The sequence below is a fragment of the Papaver somniferum genome, chromosome 1 (genome assembly GCF_003573695.1).
Source record: "Papaver somniferum cultivar HN1 chromosome 1, ASM357369v1, whole genome shotgun sequence".
NCBI lineage: Eukaryota > Viridiplantae > Streptophyta > Magnoliopsida > Ranunculales > Papaveraceae > Papaver > Papaver somniferum.
In genome coordinates, this window is record NC_039358.1 from 118,937,033 (window position 1) to 118,962,602 (window position 25,570).

General features: G+C 34.4%; 1 protein-coding gene across 1 annotated transcript; it reads right to left on the reverse strand.

Moving 5' to 3' along the window:
• Positions 1-774: 774 nt before the first annotated feature.
• Positions 775-9,954, reverse strand: LOC113298183 (uncharacterized protein ycf39-like). Its single transcript, XM_026546874.1, has 8 exons — positions 9,680-9,954; positions 9,161-9,384; positions 2,297-2,395; positions 1,864-2,058; positions 1,667-1,759; positions 1,487-1,582; positions 1,259-1,399; positions 775-1,174 (listed from the first exon to the last, which is right to left on the reverse strand). Exons 1-8 carry the CDS (start codon positions 9,852-9,854, stop codon positions 998-1,000), a joined length of 1,200 nt encoding a protein of 399 aa, XP_026402659.1. The 5' UTR covers positions 9,855-9,954; the 3' UTR covers positions 775-997.
• Between the last annotated feature and the right edge of the window lie 15,616 nt (positions 9,955-25,570).

Below are 25,570 nucleotides of genomic sequence, written 5' to 3' on the forward strand. Positions count from 1 at the left end.
CTCCCACGTATTTATCAATTCATCTTCATTCTTCAACATCTTCGTTCTTCAACCATTATATCAAAAGAAAAAAAGTGAGAAATCAATCGATGGCACAACTTGTCCATAAACCTCTTGCAAATATCAATTCTCAAAGTCAACTTTTGCATCAAACTGTACTATGGAGTATTTCCGAATAGAGCAATGAATAAAATCTTCGGTCGAGATACGATTGGTATTTAAATAAATTTGATATATGAATCGTGCAGTTTAGTGCCACTAAGAACGAGATACGTAGGGACTCGTATCTTCTGATACAACCGTGGATAATCATCTCACGTGTATATGCGCTTTAATGTTTTACTTATGCTATCAATCATACGATTTGCCTAACTGCCTCAAATTCTAATCTTCAATCGTTAATTGATTGCTAATGAAATCATACCAAACGTAGTTAACTATCTTAATTATTCTTAACAGATATCTAATCTTATTTTCTTACTAATCAGTTGGGAGTTGCCACTGAACGTGCACCACCAGAACTACATCGTATGCTCAAGTAGGAGAGACATCAATTCCTAATTAGACTCAAGAATGGTCAACCTTAACTCGAATTTTCACATATTAAATTGGTGATGGTCCGGTCTTTTGGTTGCTGGCTTGCTGCATAGCTAATGCTTAGCTTGAGCTGATACAGTTGTGGTGTATTCGGGGACCAACAGTTTGATCATCCCAGCGAGTCCCAGAAATATGCATATTCACCTAGAGTAACTTTGTATTATGGTGGCGCATTTGTGCTTTTAAATTCTTCTTCCTTCTTTGTTTCTTTTTCCACTTTCAATCTCTTTACAGATATCAATCAACAAATGGAAAAAGAAATAAAGAGCGCGCCTCGTTTCTTTATCTCACTTTTTTTTCTTTTCTTGTTACTCTTACATGATGTCATTTATACCTCATTCATAGATACAACACCCGAATGCACATTAACACGCTTACACAGAAAGAAAGAAGGCCTTTCTCAGATGTAGTAGTCGGATTGTCTAGACGATGCTTTCAGGTCTTTCAATTTCTTCAATATGTTTGTGAAATAATCCTGCAAATACTTCTCAAGTGTTATGATATCCTTTTGGTCCACCCCAAGTAGGCTATATGTCTCATTCATAGGAACTGAGAAAACCGTATCGCTTGTGAGAACCTAGACAAGAACATCAAAAGACATTCGTTAATTATACTTCTACTGAGCAGAATACTGAGGCAGAGAATTAAAAAGTGTAATTACCTCTGAAAATCCCAGTCTATCAGCAACATCACTTGTCCACTCAAACAACCGTGTCAATTGCCTTGTAAATTTCAAGACTGAGACAGGAACTGTTGTTACATTTGCATCTTGCCCAGCAAGCCTCTCGCACAATGTTATCACCTGCAACCAAACAGACATTCGGCAGATTAACAGCATTTTATAGAATAATAAAGGTCCTCTGAAATATTGAGAAAATCATAAATTTACCTCTTGGGTTGTCCACGCGCGTGGCCCAGCAAATGTGAGAAGCTTGTTGTCAATTTTCTCATTACGCAGAGCTATAAATGTTAGTCGAGCTATATCCTGTAAAGACAATGCATTGAATTATAAGTTCACGTGAATTATAATCCTAACTGAAGCTCGCCTCAAGTGATAAGAAATCTTAACCTGGGTATCCATGTAAGCGATTCGTGTTGGAGCATCAGTTCCCCAAACAGCCTTGTCTTCCAGTATAGGCACTGCATACTGCCCAATTAGTCCCTGCAGAAAGTAGTGACATGGATCAATATAGTTGGCATTTGCTGAAATAAATTTCTGATTGGTAACTGCTTATCTATCTGGAAACATTTGATGCTTGTGAATACCTGCATGAAACCACATAACCGAATAGTTATGTAGGGTAGACCTGCATCTTGTATAAACTTCTCAGTACAATATTTGATCTCCATTAGAGGGACTTCTGGATGTTTGTCGCAGTTGTGGATGGAAAAGAAAACATACTTCTGGATTCCCATTGCTTTTGCACATTGTATTAAAGCAACTTTTCCTTCCCAATCTACCTAAACAGAACAAGTTGATAAGAGCAGACCGACACACCTTAAATAGCAAATACGTTATCGGTAGCAAATGCTATCTATCTATGATTCTATGTTATTAAGGTAATGAAAGCAAAAATGTAGTGATTCCGTAAGACCATATATATTTCAAGAGTTTCCTCTAGAAGCAGTTAAAGCAATTTATGAATACTCAAATGTAGCTAATTCAACAAATATACTAAAACTGACAGTAATTTCTTACCGTTTTTATGGGTTCTTCGGGACGTCCTGTTGCACAGTCAATTACTGTATGAATGCCTACTAATGTTGCTGGTATTGTTTCTGGCTTGCTAAGATCTGCCTGCTCAAACATCATTACACATTTTTAAGTATCAGCGACGGCTCCCATATACAGTAAAGAAGCAGAATATTATAGATCTTTGGAAATGACTAACTCAATACGGTTAGAATGTAGGGTCAGTTGCATCTTTGTATAATTTTGGGGGACTTTTTTTGTTCTGTAGAGATACCTTCATTTTTTGTTCTCTCACATTCATAAAGAAGGAAATGGGTGTTCAGATATTATGATTGTATACATGCTGCAATGGGTGGTGACAGAGCCTATTTAGCCCACATACAGATTTCGATAAAGTTTTGTTTTTGCTTTCGTGATTTGCCTAGAGGTCTTGGCTCTTTGCCCCCTGTTCTTTTGGTTTGCTTCATTAGTTCTCCTAGTGGGTTTGCTTAAGAAAAATACTAATCCCTAAATTTTTGCCAAAAAGAGATTAGTAGCAAAGTCCTCGCTAACACTGAGGCCTTCGCTTTGAGTTCTAGAAAACCACACACCTCGTTCGATGGGTAAGCAAAGCCAATGTGCATTGAGAAAGCAGTGTTAAGACTGTACTTCACATAAAAGCAACGGCATATAGGATTGAATCTTACTCTTGCAAGTCACAACAAGGAAAAGCATCCTAGATTAAAACTAGTACAAATGCACAATTACGAGAAAGGCATTTCCTTTTGTTAAACCAAACAATTGAAATATATGTAAGATAATTTCTTATGTGATAATTATCTCTATTGCGCCCATGTGAGAATCTGGTTATATTTAGGATAGTGCTAAATATCTAATCCATGGTTTATATAAGGAGTTAGTATCCTATTTATGCTCTTCCTTGATGGACGGTCGAGATCTAATGTCTAATACTAAAATCCTAGGAACCTGGTCCTCTCTGTACCTATGAAAGGGAAACAATAACCATTACTATTGTATCTAAGAAATGACCACTCATTACAGCTAAGGTCAAGAGAGAGAAACCATGACCTCCACAAGGTATTATTCCTACTCCAAACATGATCGGCGTATGATGGATTTGCGATCCCAGATACTCCGTATAAACTTATTCTTTCGTGTTTGATTGTGTGGTTATCATGAAATTCACGATCCTAATTTAAGTATCTATAAAATTAAATCTTATAGTTGGCATCTAGAGCTTGTGTTTAGAACTCATGATCGTCCGTTAATCATATGCAATAATAAAATAAAATTGGGTTTGATATATTTGGTTTTCCCCTTCTGTGAACATAATCGTTCTTATGGAATTGCATTACTTTTCACATCTAATTATCTTGACCTATATCATGCTCACACTTCATATTCATGTTTGATTTTTTATTATCTCATTGAAATCAAATCGGTTGAAAATTATGGTATACTGTAAAATTTAAGATCCTGTGGCCATTATCACTTATGATTTTCTTGTATACTTTTATATTACCTTCTTAATTTTGGAAGAAAAAATATTTCAACATTAATAACCTACTTAATTTTGGAGGAAAATATATTTTAACTTAATACTAATGTCCTACCCTTTATTTCATGTAAATAAGTTAATATATCTTGCTTATTGAGTTTATTTTTGGCATAATGGTTTTATTTTTGGCATGTAAATAAAAGAAAATCATTTTAAAAATATTATTTTTTAAATAATGGCATATAATGAGCATATGAGGTAATAATGAACGTAATAATGATGATAAATGAAATGGAAGAATGTCGACATCATGTAGTCATAAACATGCATAATTGTTCCACTAAAATCCATATGTCAAAGAGAGGTAAATTGGAGATATGATATAAATGAGAAAATATTTATTGGGCATTATATCTTTATGGCATGAATCAATAAGTGCTCCAAAGCAAATAAAGATAAACGTAATATTTTCATCACGTGAATGGTTATTAAGACATCAAAAATTGGAAACATTAATATTTTCTTGTGGGCATGTATACGTCTTAGTTAATATTAAGATAACGAGACAATATTAATTTTAAAACTAATGAAACCAATTTTTATTGTAAATTAACTCACGCTTCCGCTTTATCGAAACACTAACACGATTTTTTATCGAGTTTCATTATAAATTTTATGATCAAAACCATTTTTTGACACCATTAAATTTGTGTGTGCATTATGATATGGTTTGTGTGTTTGCTTGTGCGTTATGATATAGTTTCTCTCGCATTATTGTTTTTCTTTAAATTTTATGGGATTATACTTAAAATTATTATGGGACTCTTTAGTTATCACCACAGTGATACTAGAGTGTTATATCTCAGTATAATCATAATGTTATTACAAGCATGAATTTGCAAACCGTAAAGTGTAGGTTTAGCAGTTATCGACATCATGTGATAATGACATTATTTTAGTTGATTGGCTATCACCACAGTGACGTCAAATCACTTTTGGTCATGATCAAAATTTTTGTCAAATGCTTGTAATCATGTTTTTCTTAAATATATCAGAACAAAATTTACCCACAAGAAATTGGAGTTCACATATTTAAGAAAACACTGATTGATATGATTGTTGATTATATGGATATGAACTGATTTGAATCTTGAGGGTGTCTAGTGTCATTATGTTTCACTTTTCTCCCAATGTTAATAATAATTTCAGTTGTACGTATAAAATTATTGTGCTTAAGATTCTTAGGCCATAATTCTTTAGTTATCACCACAGTGATACTAGAGTGTTTTGTCTTAACAATAATAATAATTTTATTGTAAGCACGAATACGCCAAGCCGTAAAGGCAAGGTTTAGTAGTTATTATGGCATTATTTTTGAGTTGTTTGGCAATCACGACAGTGATGTCAAATAATTTTTCCAGTCATAATCGTTATTATGTCAAGTGCTTATAATATTGTTTTTCTTAAGTGTATTAGAACAACAATTACCCACAGGTAATTTGAGTTCACATGTTTAAGATAACATTGAAGTGTACAATATCTGATCATACATTATGGTAATTAAATAATTGGCACATGATTAAACGTTATTTCTTAAAAGTGCATAAAAGAAAATTAACATAAATTAACTCATTATCGAGTTGAGTAACCTATTACGATTTTTTTTTCTTCATATTTTCATGAATATTTTTATTATGTTGTCCAAAACTTATTGCATCCTCTATGAAATTGAGGTTTTATTTTTGATAAATTTCTTCATATTTCTGAAAATGATACTCGTTGACTATTTACACCTTTCATATTAATTCATCATATATTCGTTATTTATCATGATCTTTAAGTTTGTATCATATTTAAATGAGCGATGCATCAAAGAATTTTTCTTCAACGAAATTTCATTATTGAATTATACTTATAGACTTGCTAAATGCTCGATTTTGTTTTACGAAAAGTTCATTATGTTTGGACATTTCAATTAAAGGGTGTTATTATTATTACAATTTATGTATGATGACATGCCTTTGAGTAAAGGTTTATGATTAATGTTTTAGGGTTACTCATAATTGTTTATAATCGACTAATTTTATGATCAGACCACGGATGTACATATCATTGATTAGGACCATGCAACGTCACAAGAAAAGCTAGTGTGATAATTGCAATTCTACATATTTGCTGGATTGTTTAGTTATCGCCACAGTGATGCTAAATTCTTATCTTGTAAGTGTTGTATATCTTGAGTCCTCTTAGTTTGATTTAACTATTAGAACAATGCTGCTCACAAGTACTTTTGGTTCACAAATTTAAACAAGCATTAAGGTTATCTAAATGTTTCATATACATGTGAAATAATAGCCATCCATAGGTGGCTACAACTCACATTATATTAGATTGAACATATTTAGAATTATTGGAGTTTGTTAATACATTTTAGGACGTGAGTTTCCCACAGGTGATTCTAGTTATGGTGTTAAACAAACATAATGTTGTGTGTATGAGAAGGTAAAATATGTACTAATGTTTTTCATGTCTCACATTTTTCCTTGATAAGGTTTTTACCCACAGGAGAATCTTATAGAAGGTATGTAACTATTGTAAGCTTAATTGTCATTTATCTCTATTATAAATTTCATTTTGTGTTCTTATTAATTGTTGATTATGATTATTTTGTAGACTTTTAATGGTCCATTTTTTGGAAGATAAAATTGTTTATCACCTGAATTTTTTTCGCGTTACTGTGTACATCTACCAATTGCATTATGAATCCCAATCCGTGGATGTTTTCTCGAACATTCATTATTGAAATTGAGAGGCAATTATAGATAAAGTGAAAATCATAAAGTCTGATAAAGGTGGTGAATATTGTGAAAGGTATGAAAAAACAGGATAATATCCTAAATCTTTTGCATAATATCTTCAAAAGTTTGGAATTTTTGCTCAGTACACAAGGCCAACTTATCCTTGGCATAATAGTGTATATCAAAAGGCTAAATCATACTTTTATGAAAATGATTAGAAGCATGATAAGCCATGCATAATGGCTATACATTTGTGGATGTTTGTTCTTTCTGCAACTGTGTAATTTAAATAGATTTCCAGTAAAGCAGTTGACCACAAATTACTGATCCAATACTCCATAATATAACTAATGCCAATAAAGAAATTTTTTGATAACAACATGAACCAACATTAAGAAGGTCTCAACAGAGATTGAAAGAAAGTTATTCATGTTGTTTCAGTGATTTTCTTACGAGAATTTATTACATTTTGATATGGAATGGCAAAGACTCGGTTTTAGGTTCACAAATATTATGTGTAATAATTTTGATTAATGGATTGATGTTATGTGAGTAAAAATCATTGGTTGAAAGTCAACTGTCGGATATTGTTTAATTGCTCGAAAGACACAAATCAGTTGTATGAAAGTGGGTCTTTCTGACCTAATACAACTGTAATAGCAATTTTAAACGGTATAAAGCAAGACTTATTGCCAAAGATTTTACTCCGAAACGATGCATTGATTATAAATAAGTTTTTCTCTCGTCTCAAAGAAAGATTTATTCAGAATTTTCATAGTATTATTAGTAGCTCAGTATGACCTAAGATTTGCATTAATTAAATGTGAACGTAGCCTTCATTAATGAGAAATTTTAGTCTACAAATTTTAAAAGTCAAAGTATGAAATTTGAGCATCCTCCCATAATGGTATATGAAATTCAACAGAACTATAAATGTTTCAAGTTTTGTATGAAACTATTACAGATTTATGCATATACCTCAAGATCAGTGGGAGAAATTCATACTCTTGGTCTTGTATGTTAAGACGTACTACCTACGAGTAGTGATCTTGACTTTATGCATATCTCTATAGTTTTTTGAAGTAAAGAATATGAATGAATCTTACCATGTGGTCGTAATATCATATGGATAAATAAAGCTCTCATATAAGGCATATATCGAATATTCAAGGAATTTTGAGATAATAACATATTTAACAGATTTTATTTCATGTTGGATAGAAGATATAAATTTAATCTTCATTACGTCTTAATTCTGATATGAAACTTATAACTAGTTGTTGATATGTTAAAGAATCGAAGAACAAATTACAGGAAAGCTATCAAGAATTTTGAGATACTATTTTAACTTATGTCTTATAATTAGTTAGCAAACCCAACAAGAGTTTATTGGGTTTTTATAGACTTCAATTTTTGTTGATGTATGGATTCTATAAAGGAAGAATCCATTAATACTAGTCCCACAATTGAGTTTGAATATTTATGACTGCGATACTTAGAGACTTAAAGTTTGTTTCTACATTGCTGAAATTTATCGTCTTAGCTTCGCAGCATTAAAGCACGATATGTATACGAAGGGAACAAAACACATGAACCTTGAGTATATATGCATGAATTACGAAATTCAGAAACAATAGTTGTTAATTTATCGCTTAAGCACAATTGCATTCGGAGATGCACTTAATGAATAATTATCTTTTAAGACCTCTTAAGAAAAGATTAAAATCGCAGGTCTGTGGGAGTAATTGATTATTTTCAGCTACTTTATATGCTTATTTTTGAACAGTTATTGCGCTCTTATTAATATTATTCTGAATTATTTCTGTATCCATGTTTAGTATACATTTATGTGAATGGATGAATGTTTACAGAAATCGTCTTTCTCAAAGACACCACTAGACCATTATGATACTCCTCTTAAAGGCCTAGTTGAATAAGTTGTTTATGTTGTGGTACATGGAAGGGAACATGTTGATAACAAGACAATGTGCAACCGCTATGACTCGCATGAATAGCTTATTTGATCAAGGTATTACGTTAACCACTAAAGTTATTATTTAGAAATCACGCGCGCCTTATGTTTCCTGAAATTAACCATTTATAGATTATCACATGGACCAGTGGGAGAATGTAAGATAATTTCTTATGTGATAATTATCTCTATTGCGCCCATGTGAGAATCTGGTTATATTTAGGATATTGCTAAATATCTAATCCATGGTTTATATAAGGAGTTAGTATCCTATTTATGCTCTTCCTTGATGGACGGTCGAGATCTAATGTCTAATACTAAAATCCTAGGAACCTGGTCCTCTCTGTACCTATGAAAGGGAAACAATAACCATTACTATTGTATCTAAGAAATGACCACTCATTACAGCTAAGGTCAAGAGAGAGAAACCATGACCTCCACAAGGTATTATTCCTACTCCAAACATGATCGGCGTATGATGGATTTGCGATCCCAGATACTCCGTATAAACTTATTCTTTCGTGTTTGATTGTGTGGTTATCATGAAATTCACGATCCTAATTTAAGTATCTATAAAATTAAATCTTATAATATATACTCACATTGACAACAGTCGCACCCCAATCACGAAGGAAATCAGCAGGAGCAGGTCTTGGTCTCACAAGACATCTAACATCATAACCTTCATCAAGTGCCCGTCTCACAACCTGACGACCCAAAGTTCCGGTAGCTCCAACAACTAGTATACTCGTTGGTCTAACAGGTGTACCTGGTGCTAAATTTGTTACTACTGTTCTTTCCGTTGTGCATTTTATACTTCCGTTTCCTGACAAAGATTAAACACACTGTCAAATCAGTTTATTGTAATTGATCGAGTTCATTCTAATGATTCTGGTTATCCAACTCAAAACAAAAATGGCCACTGTTCTAGGACACTGTAAATTATATTTACTTTCCCTTTCTTATGCGTGTCAATTGGTACCAATAATGTGAGTTTGAAATTCGTCAAACATCCTAATTTCTACAAACGGTGACAGATAAATTATAAGCGTGTTCGACATGGAACTGTTTTGTTATCAACAAGAAACGATCAAATTCATAGATAACAGATGAGTACTTGCCTTGAGAGGAGAAAGAAGAGGATGAAGTTACGGATGATGATGAAGAAACTTGAACGAAGTTGTCTTGTGCTAAATTGCGTCTCCAAGACAGGGACACTGAAGAAGAAGGTTTTCTGAGATGGCGACGGGGAGTGGTGAGCTGAGTAGGAAGAGCGGTGCACCTTGACGAAGCCATTGTTTGTCACTTTTCACTTCCACTGCACTACTTTCTATTTTTTGTTTGTTCGTTGCTGAAAATTTTGTTATGGGATTTGGAAAGTACAGAGTTCTGAAGTTCTGATTAGATTTTGGAAGGCTGAGAAGTAGTCGATTGGTAGCTTGCCACGTCGTTCTCTTCAAATGGATTAGGCCCTTATTGTCCAGCTCATCCAAGAATCAAGATATTCAGTTACCTTTGGTTGTGAAGCGGCTATGAGAATTTAGACAATGGTCTAGAAATGTTTCTTTCGGCGGTCTCTAGTTTAGCATTAGGGCTCAACCATCAAAGCCCAGAAGTTGAATGGGTTTAATTTTAGAAAGGGGATTACCAGCAGTGGTCACACTTATTAAGAATCCTGATTTTGGGCATAGCTAAATCTTTCTAGGCATACAAAATAATAGTCCCATCTTGGACGACCTTATAACGGGTATCCTATGGGTAGTTCAATTACCTATATACCCTTAATACAAAAATCTAAAATTAGTTTTCTAAAAAATCAAAATCAGTTTCCCTTAACATCTCTTCTTCCTCCTCTAGCCGAACTCTTCCCCCTCCTGCGAAAAAAAAGTTCATCATCGTGATTAAATGTCGATTCGTAAAAATTTGATCGTAGGTTAAACTCAACCACATAATGACTCGTACAAAGAAAAGTAGGGACTAGGCAAACCAAATCGTCTTCTAATCCATCAATTAAAGAAGAAGAACCAATTGAAGATGAAGGTGTAGAAACTGAAAATCAACCACCAATTGAACCAGAAATTAAACCAACTGCATCTCCAACTCCGGAAATGAGGATAAGAAAGTAAGTTTTACAAACCCAATCTCCTATTTGCTGCTTTTCATCGATTAAATGACGGTTACAATGTTGGGTTCGGCTCAAAATTGAGTTACGTTTTTAGCCGAACCGTTCTTCACAAAAGCTTCCTGTAAGTGTATATGAACAGTTCGGCATGAAATTTCATGAAATTTCAAGCCGAACCTAGTCACAGATAGAGATGCATAGGGGTTCGGCGTATTCGATAATCATAATATGTGCCGAACCTAGCACATTTACGAGGTTCGGCTATTACAATATTCTCAATATGTGCCGAACCAATAACGATATTTTAACCCAAAAAATAACAAATTGATGTTCGGCTCGTACGTTTTTAGAAATATAAGCCGAACCAGTAATTATTTTTTTTCCGCGCTATTCAGGATATTGTTCGGCTTACTATGAAACTTTCATATAAGCCGAACTAGTGCCTAGCAAAAGGGTTGGAATTGAAAATTATAGGTTCGGCGCATGCAGTAAACAGATTCAGTGAGCCGAACCGTCATCAATTGGTAGATTCGGCTCATAGATGTGAGCCGAACCTCAACCTGTTTCGCCGAACCATGATCCAAAAAATCATCCAAACAACCTTTATAATTCTGAAAATTATCTTAATCACTAAACAAAATATTTAATCACTAATCAATATTACTAACACTAATACGTAAAGGGAAGATTTGTCATTAAAAAAATTTGGGTTAAGGGGTTATCTGGTTTTGCTATTTCACAACCTTTTTTTTGTCTTTATTCATTATGCCTAGAAAGTTTTTGGTATGCCCAAAATCAGGGTTCCTTATTAATCCCGGTTCACAAACTGTTACAAAGTTTTTAACAGTTGCAAACTAGTCACTAGACAGCTAAGAGGACCGTTATGCCTCTCGTCAGAGTTAACTCAGGTGTGGGAATTACCTATCTGTCCCTCAATAACATCACAATTATGCCATCGGGTTTACTTATTTCTAAGAAATTTATATCGTTGGATCAAAACGGCTGAAAACCTAACAAAATGTCTCCAAATCTAATTTTTACCTCATTATCCGCCGCTTATGTTTGATATTTCTGCAACAATGGAGAGATGGTGAGGAAAACAGGAGCATGGTTATGGTCCATACCTTATCGATTTGAGATTTCTTCACTATCAGTTCTTCTTCATCGCGACTTACTAAAGTTTTTCTTCAACACGAGTTATTAAAGTTTTTCTCATCACCAGTTAATCAATTTTCATAATTACTGTTAGTTTTTCATTTTTTTTTTGCTCAATCAATAAGATTTTTATTAAATCCAAAGAAGTTTTTTACATAAAACTACCAATTTAAGGTAGAAAAGAACAAAAAGAAAGAAACCAAAATCTGGGATCAATTACGAGACAAAAAGAAAATTATCTAAATCGATAATAAATCTGGTGAGGAGACTCAAGGTTCACCAAGAAATCAGGCCTTACATTATATTCAATAGTCACTCCTCTGTCCAAACATGCACCATCCTTTGCCAACTTGTCGGCTGAGTAATTCACCTCCCTGTAACTATGTATAAACTGAATTCTCGGAACCTTTATACAAATATTATTCCACCTTGATTTAATAAACCAAGGGATCTTTTTAGAGCAGAAATTATTAGCCAGATTTAGAATCTGAATGAATAAGTATATTCTAAGCTCCAATACTAATCGTCCATTTTGCACCACAAATAACCGCCATTACCTAATTCATTGTTATACCTATAACCCCCAGAATTAGCCAAAATGAATTCCCCTGGGTGATTTATACATATGAAACCATAACCAACACTACCAGGATTACCCCTGGAAGCACATTCGCAACAAACCAAAATCTGATCCTCAATGGGTAGTTTAAAACGAACTTCAATGATCTGTTGTCTTTTGAGTTTCCTCAAACTCAGGACAAAATCCCTCAGTATTTGATAACCATGTCTTGTATCCCACATTTCTCCACTCATTCTTATATCACAGTCCCTTGTGAATTGTAAAATCCTTTTTTTGATTTATGTGATATTTGGCATGGCATTTTCAAACAGAATTTTGTTTCTAAGGAACTATATTTCTATCATAGTGATGGAGGAAGCTACCAACCAAATTTCTTTAACAGCTTCACTCCGACCTCTAGCAAGATATAGAACGTCATTATAAGATGTAGGGTTGAGAAAAAAAGAAAAATACCTCCAAGCCAGCTCCATAATATCTAACTGAAATTACAATACTAAAGCAAATGCTTCATTGATTCTTCAACTTTCTTACACAACCAACATATATAGATAATATTCACTCCCTTCCTTTTGACAGTCTCATAAGTAGCACAAACTCCTCTTACGATTTTCTACACATTGCTGGAAGTAGTAGGATGTAAGTCATGATACCAGACTGATTTAACCCAAGAGCAAAGAGAATAATGAGATCTGACCAACTATGGTGATGACTTTGTTGAGAATTCCAAGACAAATTTTCACTCCAAATTCTCATATCAACACCTATATTTATGACTGGTAACTCTTCAAGTGTCAAAAAATTCAGTAGATCTCTTGGAATTCGCCACTCTCCATGTGAGATCAAATCTGATACCTTCATGTTGTTGTGTTGTCTTATATAATCATTGTTTGGGAAAAGCACTGCAAGGGTTTCATCTTTTATCCAAATGTCATACCAAACTGATATACTAGTTCTACCACCAATAATCCATCTTGTATGTTGCTTTACAATGTCCATTACCCCTTTAATACCTGGCCAGATGGTAGATTTTTGTAAGTATACCAACCACCATTTGCAGAAGTAAACTTTGTTAACACAAACTGAGCCCATTCCTCTATAGAAATTAAAATTTTCCAAGCTAATTTCATCAAAGTGACTTATTAATTACATCAATTCTTTTAACACCCAGGCCACCTTCTTCTATTGAAGAACAAACCTTGTCCCATTTGAGAGTTACCAATTTACTGACAGAGGGGTCACCAGTCCAAAAAACGTTGTGAATAATCCTTTCGCAAGTTTTAACTACACTCACTTTCCATTTATAAACTGAAATAGTGTACATTGGGATGCTACACAACACAGTCTTGATAAGAACAAGCCTTTCTGTTAGAGCATAGCTCGGTTGAACCCACCAAGCATCGGTATGTCAAGTTTGGTTGTAATATTTGAGTGAATCAAAACTCATTTAAAGAGTATCTTGATTATTTACTAGAGTCAACTTCATTTAGGTTAGCTAGAAAGTTACTAGGATATGATACTTACAAGTATTACTTGAAGAATGTTAAGAAGTAAAGAGCTACAACGACGACATCATCCTTCCACTTGAGGTTAGTAATATTTGACTTGAACGGTGTCATTCCTAACGTATCTTTCAAGTCGTGCATATTGAAAACATAACTACGAAGTTGTGAATGATTATACTCTAGTTAGGCATAGTATTAAGGAATTACAATACGAAATATAACGTCTATCTTTTGAACTTCGTATATAAGACATCAACATAATCCTATGAATGCTATCGTGATTATGTATGGGTATGGGTGAAGATTTCGTCCTAGGAAACAATGTTTTACATTCGTTTAAAGGAAGTAAATTCATGAACTTGTTTTATGAATCGAAAGGGAAATCCTTAGGTTTATTGGTATAGTTATTTCATTGCAAATCTTTGGATTACCAATATGTGTGTTTAGTATAACCGCTCATAACTTGTTTATGTATCTTGGTAAAACTATTCACAATGCCTGACTTTTGTATTGGTATGACTTTTATTAGTGAAACCGATCTTAAGTAATCACCTGAGATGGTATGATCGATTTATTGTAATTGGTATGACCAACTCTAAACATTGGGGAACCCATCCTAGTAAGAGGTGCAACCGATCACAAGTATGTGCAATCGATCCTTGTAATAGGTACAACAAGTCTTAGTTATTGGTAACCGATCCTATGACTTGTGCAACCGAATACATGTAAAATACCATAATTATGTGGTAACCGATCCTAGTACCTAGTCAACCAATTTTTGGAAAGCTAATGTGAAAAAGTGGGGGTCTAACAACCTCACCCAATATTTCGATTAGCAATCTGTATGGACTAACTCCAATATACTTTTTAGAGAATCAACTAGACAGTCAGACTCAATCTAGATAAAAGTATATCAAAGAGTTAATATCTCGATCTCTCGATTTGATCTATACTCAAGCAAATAGAAATTTGCGAGTCTTTGTCAAATACTAGAGAGATAACTTGGATGGTACCAAAGACCAATATCCAAGTGTCAATCAATTAAATCAGCAACTAAAGGTTGGATATTCTAATTGATCGATACAACGCACAACCTGTGATATTTCAATTATATAACAAAATATAATACCGAATAGAAATAACACAGACACCAGAAGTTTTGTTAATGAGGAAACCTCAAATGCAGAAAAACCTCCGGACCTAGTCCAGATTGAACACCACATTGTATTAAGCCGCCACAGACACTATCCTGCTACAAACTAACTTCGGTCTGGACTGTAGTAGAACCCTAATCAATATCACACTGATTCAAGGTACAGTTGCGCTCCTTACGTCTCTGATCCCAGCAGGATACTACGCACTTGATTCCCTTAGCTGATCCCATCCACAACCAAGAGTTGCTACGACCCAAAGTCGAAGACTTTAATAAACAAATCTGTATCACACAGAAAAGTCTACGATAATAGATAAATCTGTCTCCCACAGATAAAGCTACAAGTTTTGTTCCATCTTTTGATAAAATCAAGGTGAACAGGAACCAATTGATAAACCGGACATATATTCCCGAAGAACAGCCTAGTATTATCAATCACCTCATAATAATCTAAATCGTATAGTAGCAAAACTAGATATTGCGGAATCACAAACGATGAGACGAAGATGTTTTTGATTTATTCTTATCTTTCCCTATCGGAGATATAATCTCAAGACAATCTTACAATTGAACTCGTAAGATAGAAATGGAAAGATCAGATCGCTCAACTACAAGAGAAGTAGTTTCGTCTGGCTTCACAATCCCAATGAAGTCTTTAAGTCGTTAACCGACAGGGTCTCGAGAAGAAACCTACGGTTAAAGGAGAATCGACTCTAGCAAACTAACTAGTATCACACAGGAGGTGTGGGGATTAGTTTTTCCAGTTGCTAGACGTCTCCCTTATATAGTTTTCAAATCAGGGTTTGCAATCAAGTTACCTTGGTAACAAAGCATTCAATATTCACTGTTAGATGAAAAACCTGATTTATCCAAGCTAATATCTTTCAACTGTTAGATCGAAACTTAGCTTGTCACACACATAAATGAATTGTATTCATTTAGGTTTGAGTAACCGTACCTAAACGTGTACACTTAGTTGGTTCACAAATAGTTTACCAATTGTTAGCCATATGAGCACTTTCATATTAACCATATTCATATTTCTCATAACTAGTTCAAATGACTCATAAGAACTAGTTCAAGAGTTGTTCAATTGATTAGAGCTTTATACATAGACACAATTGAAATACAATCGGTTTGATTTACTTGAATCAATTCATGAACAATATAGCCACGGTTTGCAAAGATTGCATTCCTTATTGATTTATTGTTTAAGTTCATGAAACTGCCGATTTGAGAAATATAACCAGCTTAGGTACGCGTACGGGTACGTGTACCATAGCAACCGGACTTGAGTTTGGAAACTCAGCAGAAATTTTCGGTTTGAAAACTTATGTGGGTACGCGTATGGGTACGCATACCTAGGTGACTGGTTTTCAGTTTGCAAACTTCACAAACTACAGCAGAAATTTTCGCTATGAAAACTTCCGCCAGTACGCGTACCTAACCTGTCTCCTTCACCAATACCGCAAGCACATATATGCACGCACTTGGTTTCCGGCACATGGATTTATACACTAATGTGCGAACACACTATATATTCTTATATCCATAGTTGTTTACGTAATCTCAACTCTACATTTCAATCATTGGGACATTCTTCTATAATGTTATAATGGTCGTCAGACATAAAGAATCGACTATCGTCATCAAAGTTATTTTCAAGATTGAAACGTCATCATGACTTTCGTCATGGGTAAAGATGAAAATGGTTAAATCAAAAGCTTACCAACACATATTTCGAGAAAAAGATGGGCGAGTAAACTCGGCTCGAAATAGCAAATGTGTATGTATGAAAACTATCATACTTATACGACTTTTGTCTCAAGAGTAGGAGATAGAGTAGATAGACTTTTGAGTGACAGATGAGTTCAAGTCTCCACATACCTTTTGGTCGGATGAAGTTCCACTGGTTACTTGAGTAGTTCTTCGTCTTCGTTAGATAATCGCCATGGAGTATGGAGCTCAACTATTCCTAACTATCCTAGACCGAGACTTAGTCATAAGTAAACTAGAAATCAAGACATATAGTTTTGATCACTAACATTGATAAACATGCTTGGGATAGCAACACATGCGAGTTGGACCGAGCAATACTCTAACAATCCCTTTGTCAATTTTAGTGACAAAACTATCAATACGTATGGATTACAAAATAGATAAAACTTTGTAGCTTCTCGTCCACATGCTTGATCTCCTTGGTGCTTCAACATTACTCGAAAACTTCGTCTTTTCCAAGTACTCCCATGATTCCATAGATGTTCAATTCAGCATCATAGTTGTTGAAGTTCCGTAGCCATAACAATGAGAAAACAAAAGCTCTCGATCATTGTTATATAGTGTCATAGTATTATTACACAACATCAAAGTTCTTATTTCACAACTTCGACAACAATACTATGGTGATATGTATCACTCCCCCTTAGTCAATACTTTCGTCTCAACATGAAAACCACTCCCCCTTACATAATGACCCGTAAAACACGTAAATCATATGTATTTGTAGTGTGAATTACATATTAATTCTCCCCCCTTTTGTCAATAAAATTGGCAAAGGTACGAAAACGGGATCCTAATGAAATTTCCACGAAGACGCTTCAAGACCAAAGAAAAGTACATATCAACTTATTTAGATGCAATCATAAAGCCGAAGCTAAAAGCATTCATCAAGGAGTTTATAAAGATACAAGATAACCCCTAAATAATTCCACAGCCGCACTCCCCAGAAAGATATGGAAATTAAGCGCAAGTTCAAAAGAACTCTCCCCCATTTGATGTCATTCCCGAAAGAACAACAAGAGAGACCTTACTTTTACAAGAAAAGAAGTATTTCTTTGGACACCAAAAACCATAAGGAAATGATTTTGTATCCAAAAATTCTCAATCAAACTAATCACAAGAGAACCCATAATTAATTTAATTGGAATACACAATCAAATTAAACACAAAAGTGATCAATTTAATTGAACATGCTTGACATAAGAGAACTTACGGAGCTACGACTATGTTACCCATAAAAGAATGATTAACTCAATCGTTTTATGCTCAACACAAGAAAACCTTATGGAGCATTGCAGTATACACATAAGATAAGGATCAGGGAAAGATCAATACTGCAGAATACACAAAGATTCATTCTATTTTCATCATTATTTTCATAACGATATATAATAGACATAATCTTTGCAAACAAAAGATTTTAACCTATCTTCCATCAAAAATTGACATAATAGGCTTAACTTTTGTTTGTCAAAAGTTCATCGATCTTGTATTAATACTTGCATATCGTCATATGAAAGAGATAAATTTTGACATCGTATGGGACAAGAATAGTTCACGGACGCAAACACACATATCCCATAACATATTGCAATATATAAAACCATAAAGATTAATACTGCAAAAATCATCTTCCAAATAACTTAGAATTTAAATAAATAAATCTAGAAACATTGAAGATGATAACGTTGGACATAGATATGTGTAATCACAATAATGTCTATTCCAAACCCTAGTTATCCTTCTTAAACAAGAATAAAATTCTCATAAGAAGTTTCCTAGGCATCAAGACAAACTTGTAATGCACATACCAGATGAATTGTCCTTAAAGGGTAGAATCAATCATTTTCGCCCGGATATACACTAAGATTAGCTACCAAAGGCGTAAAAAAAATAATATTTTCTTAACAAAGAAGAACATACAAAGTCATTGACGACCATGCACCGTAGTTCACATAAGATGATTGTGAACATTCAAGAATTTCATAGCAATGTACTACTACCCATTCTTGAACTTCCTTCATTGTGATTCACCAACATCATTCTTTTAAAAGCTACAAAATAGCTTAAAAGAGGATTACTCCAAGAATCCCAGTGCCCAAGTCCAAGAGAATAGAACAAGTGCAGCGAAACGGAGCAAAACACTAAAAAACAAGAGACATGACAATGACCAATATTAACTCATCCAAATTCAACAATTCTCATCTCCACTTTGAATAGAATTCAATAAGGAAGAGAATGCAAAAAAAATGAGACAAATCCGAGTTCGGACGAAGAAGTTACGACCAAAACAAGTTTACCGAATATCGACGTCAAGTATGCATACGGGTTTGCAAACGAATTTTCGTATCCTGGAGCAGTATGCAAACGAGTATGCGTACTTAAACCCCTGGATTTTGGTTTTAAATGATGTTATGCATACTTGTTATATGTACCATGAAGTCCAAACATCCCGAACTATTGTTTTCATACCTAAACATTTAAGAACCTTAAAAACAGATCAAGTTAGGTAGAAATGAACGATAGAAAGGTACATGAATCATTATAAGTACTTTAAGCAAATAAAAACATAAATCTTTCTCAAGTTTATAGACATACCTTTTTAGAAGAATCCATTCGAATTCTACAGCCTTATTAAACATAATCTGTGTGCCCCAATTCTCGTGCTTCCTTCACCGTATACATAGCAGGGAATTCCTCGGTGAGGATGCACTTACAACACAATCAAGTTGTGTTGAGGTGAACAATGTCTTGCTCACCATGACACCAAGAAAGAGTTTCTTTACAACAACTCTTACACCTTACAGTATTGAGAAAAACCCAAGGAACTGTTTTTATAAGTTTTTCAAAGAACTTCCAGAGAGCACAAGAAAATTTGTGTTTCTGATTTATTATTTTACACCTTATAAGAAACAGTTTCTGCAGATAATTTTCAGTATCGCATAGGGAAACTCTTTTGATAAAAAGAGACATCCTAATTTCTTCATAAGAAGGGACAATACTATTATCTTGGTAAGATGTATCAGGAATTGACCAATGAATTGATTCATGCTTAGAGGTGGTACAGTCGGAAGACTTAGACTTAAACTCTTCTTGTAAACCGTTTAGTTAGCTATAACTAGTTGGATTACACAGAGGAGGAGCATTGCTCTCACTGATTAGTAAATCAATGTCAACCTCAACATGAATATTATTCATCATGACTAGATTTAGCTTATCAAGAGATTCTTGTTCTTTCTGGAGGTATAACTCAACATCAAGAGATAAGCATTCTAGTTTCTTTTCAAGCCCTGAAAACACTTCAAGGGATTTTAAACCTAGTGGAGGTTTAGATAGAATTTATTCTACTAATTTTATCAAATCAGTCATGGAAGAAAATTCAGAAATCCCTGGATCTGGAGGTGCGTCTATAGAGATAACACTTCTGTCCATAGCAGATCGCTACAAACACAGACTTATGAGGTCTTTAACATGTTTGCCTGCTCTGATACCAATTGAAAAGGCGGGGGTCCAACAACCTCACCCAATATTTCGATTAGCAATCTGTATGGACTAACTCCAACATACTTTCTAGAGAATCAACCAGACAATCAGACTCAATATAGATAAAAGTATATCAAAGAGTTAATATCTCGATCTCTCGATTTGATCTATACTCAAGCAAATAGAAATCTGCAGTCTTTATCAAATACTAGAGAGATAACTTGGATGGTACCAAAGACCAATATCCAAGTATCAATTAATTTAAATCAACAACCAAAGGTTGGATATTCTAACTGATCGATACAACGCACAACCTGTGATATTTCAATTATATAAAAAAATATAATGCGGAATAGAAATAACACAGATACCAGAAGTTTTGTTAACGAGGAACCCTCAAATGCATAAAACCCATGGGACCTAGTCCATATTGAACACCACACTGTATTAAGCCGCCACAAACACTAGCCTACTACAAACTAACTTCGGTCTGGAATGTAGTTGAACCCTAATCAATATCACACTGATTCAAGGTACAGTTGCGCTCCTTACGTCTCTGATCCCAGCAGGATACTACGCACTTGATTCCCTTAGATGATCTTATCCACAACCAAGACTTGCTACGACCCAAAGTCGAAGACTTTAATAAACAAATATGTATCACACAGAAAAGTCTACGATAATAGATAAATCTGTCTCCCACAGATAAACCTACAAGTTTTGTTCCGTCTTTTGATAAAATCAAGGTGAACAGGAACCAATTGATAAACTGGATTTATATTCCCGAAGAACAACCTAGTATTATCAATCACCTCACAATAATATAAATCGTATGGTAGCGAAACTAGATATTGCGGAATCACAAACGATGAGACGAAGATGTTTGTGATTTCTTTTTATCTTGCCCTATCGGAGATATAATCTCAAGCCAATGTTACAGTTGAACTCGTACGATAGAAAATGGCAAGATCAAATCGCTCAACTACAATAGAAGTAGTTTCGTCTGGATTCACAATCCCAATGAAGTCTTTAAGTCGTTAACCGACAGGGTCTCGAGAAGAAACCTACGGTTAAAGGAGAATTGACTCTAGCAAACTAACTAGTATCACACAGGAGGTGTGGGGATTGGTTTTTCCAGTTGCTAGACGTCGCCCTTATATAGTTTTCAAATCAGGGTTTGGAATCCAAGTTACCTTGGTAACAAAGCATTCAATATTCACCGTTAGATGAAAAACCTGATTTATCCAAGGTAATATCTTTCAACCGTTAGATCGAAACTTATCTTGTCACACACAAAAATGAATTGTATTCATTTAGGTTTGAGTAACCATACCTAAACGTGTACACTTAGTTGGTTCATAAATAGTTAACCAATGGTTAGCCATATGAGCACTTTCATATAACCGTATTCATCTTTCTCATAACTAGTTCAAATGACTCATAAGAACTAGTTCAAGAGTTGTTCAATTGCTTAGATCTTTATACATAGGCATAATTGAAACAAAATCGGTTTGATTCACTTGAATTAATTCATGAATAATATAGCCACGGTTTGCAAAGATTGCATTCCTTATTGATTTATTGTTTAAGTTCATGAAACTAGCGATTTGAGAAATATAACCAGCTTAGGTACGTGTACCATAACAACCGGACTTGAGTTTGGAAACTCAGCAGAAATTTTCGGTTTGAAAACTTCCGTGGGTACTTGTACGGGTACGCATACCTAGGTGACTGGTTTTCAGTTTGCAAACTTCACAAACTACATTAGAAATTTTCGCTATGAAAACTTCCGCCAGTACGCGTACTGGTACGTGTACCTAACCTGTCTCCTTTACCAATACCGCATGCACACATATGCACGCACTTGGTTTCCGACACATGGATTTATACACTAATGTGCAAACACACTATATATGATTATATCCATAGTTGGTTACGTAATCTCAACTCTACATTTCAATCATTGAGACATTCTTCTATAATGTTATAGTAGTCGTTAGACATAAAGAATCGATTATCGCCATCAAAGCTATTTTCAAGATTGAAACGTCATCATGACTTTCGTCACGGGTAAAGATGAAAATGGTTAAAGCAAAATCTTACCAACACATATTTCGAGAAAAAGATAGGCGAGTAAACTCGTCTCGAAATAGCAAATGTGTATGTATGAAAACTATCATACTTATACAACTTTTGTCTCAAGAGTACGAGATAGAGTAGATAGACTTTTAAGTGACAGATGAGTTCAAGTCTCCACATACGTTTTGGTCGGATGAAGTTCCACTGGTTCCTTGAGTAGTTCTTCGTCTTCGTAAGATAATCTCCATGGAGTCTGGAGCTCAACTATTCCTAACTATCCTAGACCGAGACTTAGTCATAAGTAAACTCGAAATCAAGACATATAGTTTTGATCACTAACATTGACAAACATGCTTGAGATAGCAACGCATGCGAGTTCGACCGAGCAATGCTCTAATATAGTGTGACCGATCCTAGTACCCGCATGGAGGTAGAACCAAAGCTTTGTGTTTTGGTAGAACCGTGAAACCCATTAATGGTGATTTGATAGGATAATCAATCACATAGTTCTTGGAAGTCAGATGAACCAATTCTAAACTCGTTTGGAAGTGTGGAAAATCGGTTCCAAGATTGTAAATATGAAAAAGGATTTACAAAGTAAAGATGTCGACATACTTTGAACATGTGCAGTAACTCTTATCTTTTATTGTTCAACGATATTTCTTAATAACTAAAGGAGAATCCCGGATCGAAATAAATTGAGAATCTTTTAATTAAGGTTTTTAGTTTTTATATGATTTTAATTTCCAGCAATTAAATGCATATCTTTAGAAAATAAAAATTAGTAATGTGCATTTACTAATTGGAGATTTTCTACTGAGATTTCGGTCAATATTTGGACAGTGCATTTCCAGGAATTATGAAAACTGATTTTGCCTTTATTGCATATCTTTGAAAATATTCGGATTTGGAAATTCCTTGGTGTCCAAACTTCCTTGGTCTATAAATATTGAAGTTTGAAGTTCAAGCAAACTAATCCTCAGAGCCAGCAAAACTACCTAGTTTTGTTGTTACTGGTGGAGCAGTCTATTCAGAGAGGAAAGTACCCTAATTAGGCGAAATCTCTTACGACCGCTCGTTTTAAAGATTTTTTTGGGATTGGGAAGCTCTACGATTACCGTTGGTGGGAAACTAGATAATTGCAGTTTATTATTAGTTTTCCATTGATTTGATTGACTAACGGTTGTTGAACTTTGAATGCACCTAGTTTGTTTATGCTTGAGAATCTTCTCTTCTGATATAAGATTCACTCAAACTAGATCGAAGTATCGACGGGGATCTTTAGAACTGTTTATAGATCTAAAGACGTCTTGTGGTAATCCATCGTTAACAGACTCCGTTCTGTGTGTGATTGGTCACAAGAGATTCAAGTTGTTTGTGTGCAGGTGTTTATTGAAGATCTAAGAAGATTTGAAGGCAAAGAAGATTTCTGATTTGAGTTCATAATCTTTGGTGTGTACAAAACTTGATCGGCTGGGGATCCAACTAGAATCGGTTTATCTTTGTGATAACCTTGATTGATTAGTTGAGTAGATCGGCATCAATAAAATTCTTTGTGATTCAAAGTATTGATTGCATAGTCTAGGCAATTACTTTGTAGTTGTTAATAGATAGATCTAAGAACCTGACAAAGGAGTTTATTGGGATAAACGGAAAAGCCTTTTGTCAAACTCATATCACTTGTTTGAAAAGAGTTGTTACCGAACTGATTTGTTGTTCCTTTACTGTTTGGAATACGAACCAAAGGAATTGTTCCAAGTGCGTGACTTATTACAAGTTGGAGGCGCAAGAATACTGAGGGAACTAGGTGAACTATAGGTTTAGTTGCTTGGTCTCAACTATACGAAGTTGGTTTAGATTTTGTATAACGGCTTAATTCTGAGAGTATTCAATTTTGGACAAGGTCCCGGGGGTTTTATGCATTTGCGGTTTCCTCGTTAACAAAGTCTTGCTGTGTCCTTTACTTTTCTATTTCCGCAATTATAATTGTTTTATTATAATTAGAAGTAAAATACACAAACGTTAATTCCTATTTACTTGATAGCAATCCTATTGTGTTTGGTTAAGTCCGAACCTATTATCAAGTAATCATACTTCGTTGTTGTATTGTCTCGATCGTGTATCCATAGTCAATCACGCAAGTTATCTTGTTATCGTATTGTCTCGATCTCGTATCCATAGACGATCACACGAAGTGTGAACCGATTAGTTGTATTGTCTCGACTCAGACAATAGACAATCACTTTCGGTGAAAGGACTTATAGGTGGAAAAGTTTTAGATTGAGGTATATTTGGGTACCCTCGTCTTTTCAATTGGTATCAGAGCAGTCAAACACGAAATATCTAACAATCTGTGTTTGGTGCGATCCAACCTATAAGAAATTGAATCTATGTCTGACTCAGTTAACGTAACTGCAGTATTTGACTACTTCAAAAACTCGTGTGGAAGACACGAATGAAGTATGTAATACTCTTGTTCCTAAATGTTTTGGGCGACTTACATAATATTTTCGATTCCATAGGATTGTATATCATTGTGTTTGATACTGACTGTGACAATGATACAATACTCTATGAGACAGACTGTATCTTGAAAAAGCATAAGATACCTCTCAAGATTTTTCATTATTATATGAACCATGGCTATTGTGTTCTTGAAAAATCTGGAATCTTAAGTATATTTTGGATGACCTACCAAAGTATATCTATGTACATTTTCAGATCTAAGACTGTCAATGTATCGCTATCTAGGATGCGACTTTGGAAACCGTGTAACCTTACAAGGAATGATTTTTCAGTTAATAATTCTATTAACAATGGATTGATTCATACACCTCACAACTGTTTTAATGAAGCAAGTGATCTTTTGAAATATTACAGGATTCATGATTCTAATGGTATTTTTAACAAATGTCATATTATGTTCAAATTTATCTCTGCATACTCTATTAGAAAATTCTTGAGTGAATTTCAAATGATGTCATCAAATTCTGGTAATAAAAGAGTAAACAGATTTTTGGACAGAAACATAGAATCAATCCAAGATAAAGATCCAGACCATGAAAAACCGGTTTTCCAAAAGAAAGACCTAGATATCAAATCGGAATTGTCTCCCCACAAGCTTCTGTTTCCGATTTTGGTATAATTTCCTAAAGCTAG

Bases quoted from the DNA above. Each gene is read 5' to 3' on its own strand.
- LOC113298183 (XM_026546874.1), bottom strand. From the start codon at position 9,854: ATGGCTTCGTCAAGGTGCACCGCTCTTCCTACTCAGCTCACCACTCCC. The intron at 1,760-1,863 runs GTATTCACAAGC...TACTTTCTGCAG, and splicing joins GGTTATGTGGTTTCATGCAG to GGACTAATTGGGCAGTATGC. The intron at 1,400-1,486 runs GTAAATTTATGA...GTTTGGTTGCAG, and splicing joins GCGCGTGGACAACCCAAGAG to GTGATAACATTGTGCGAGAG.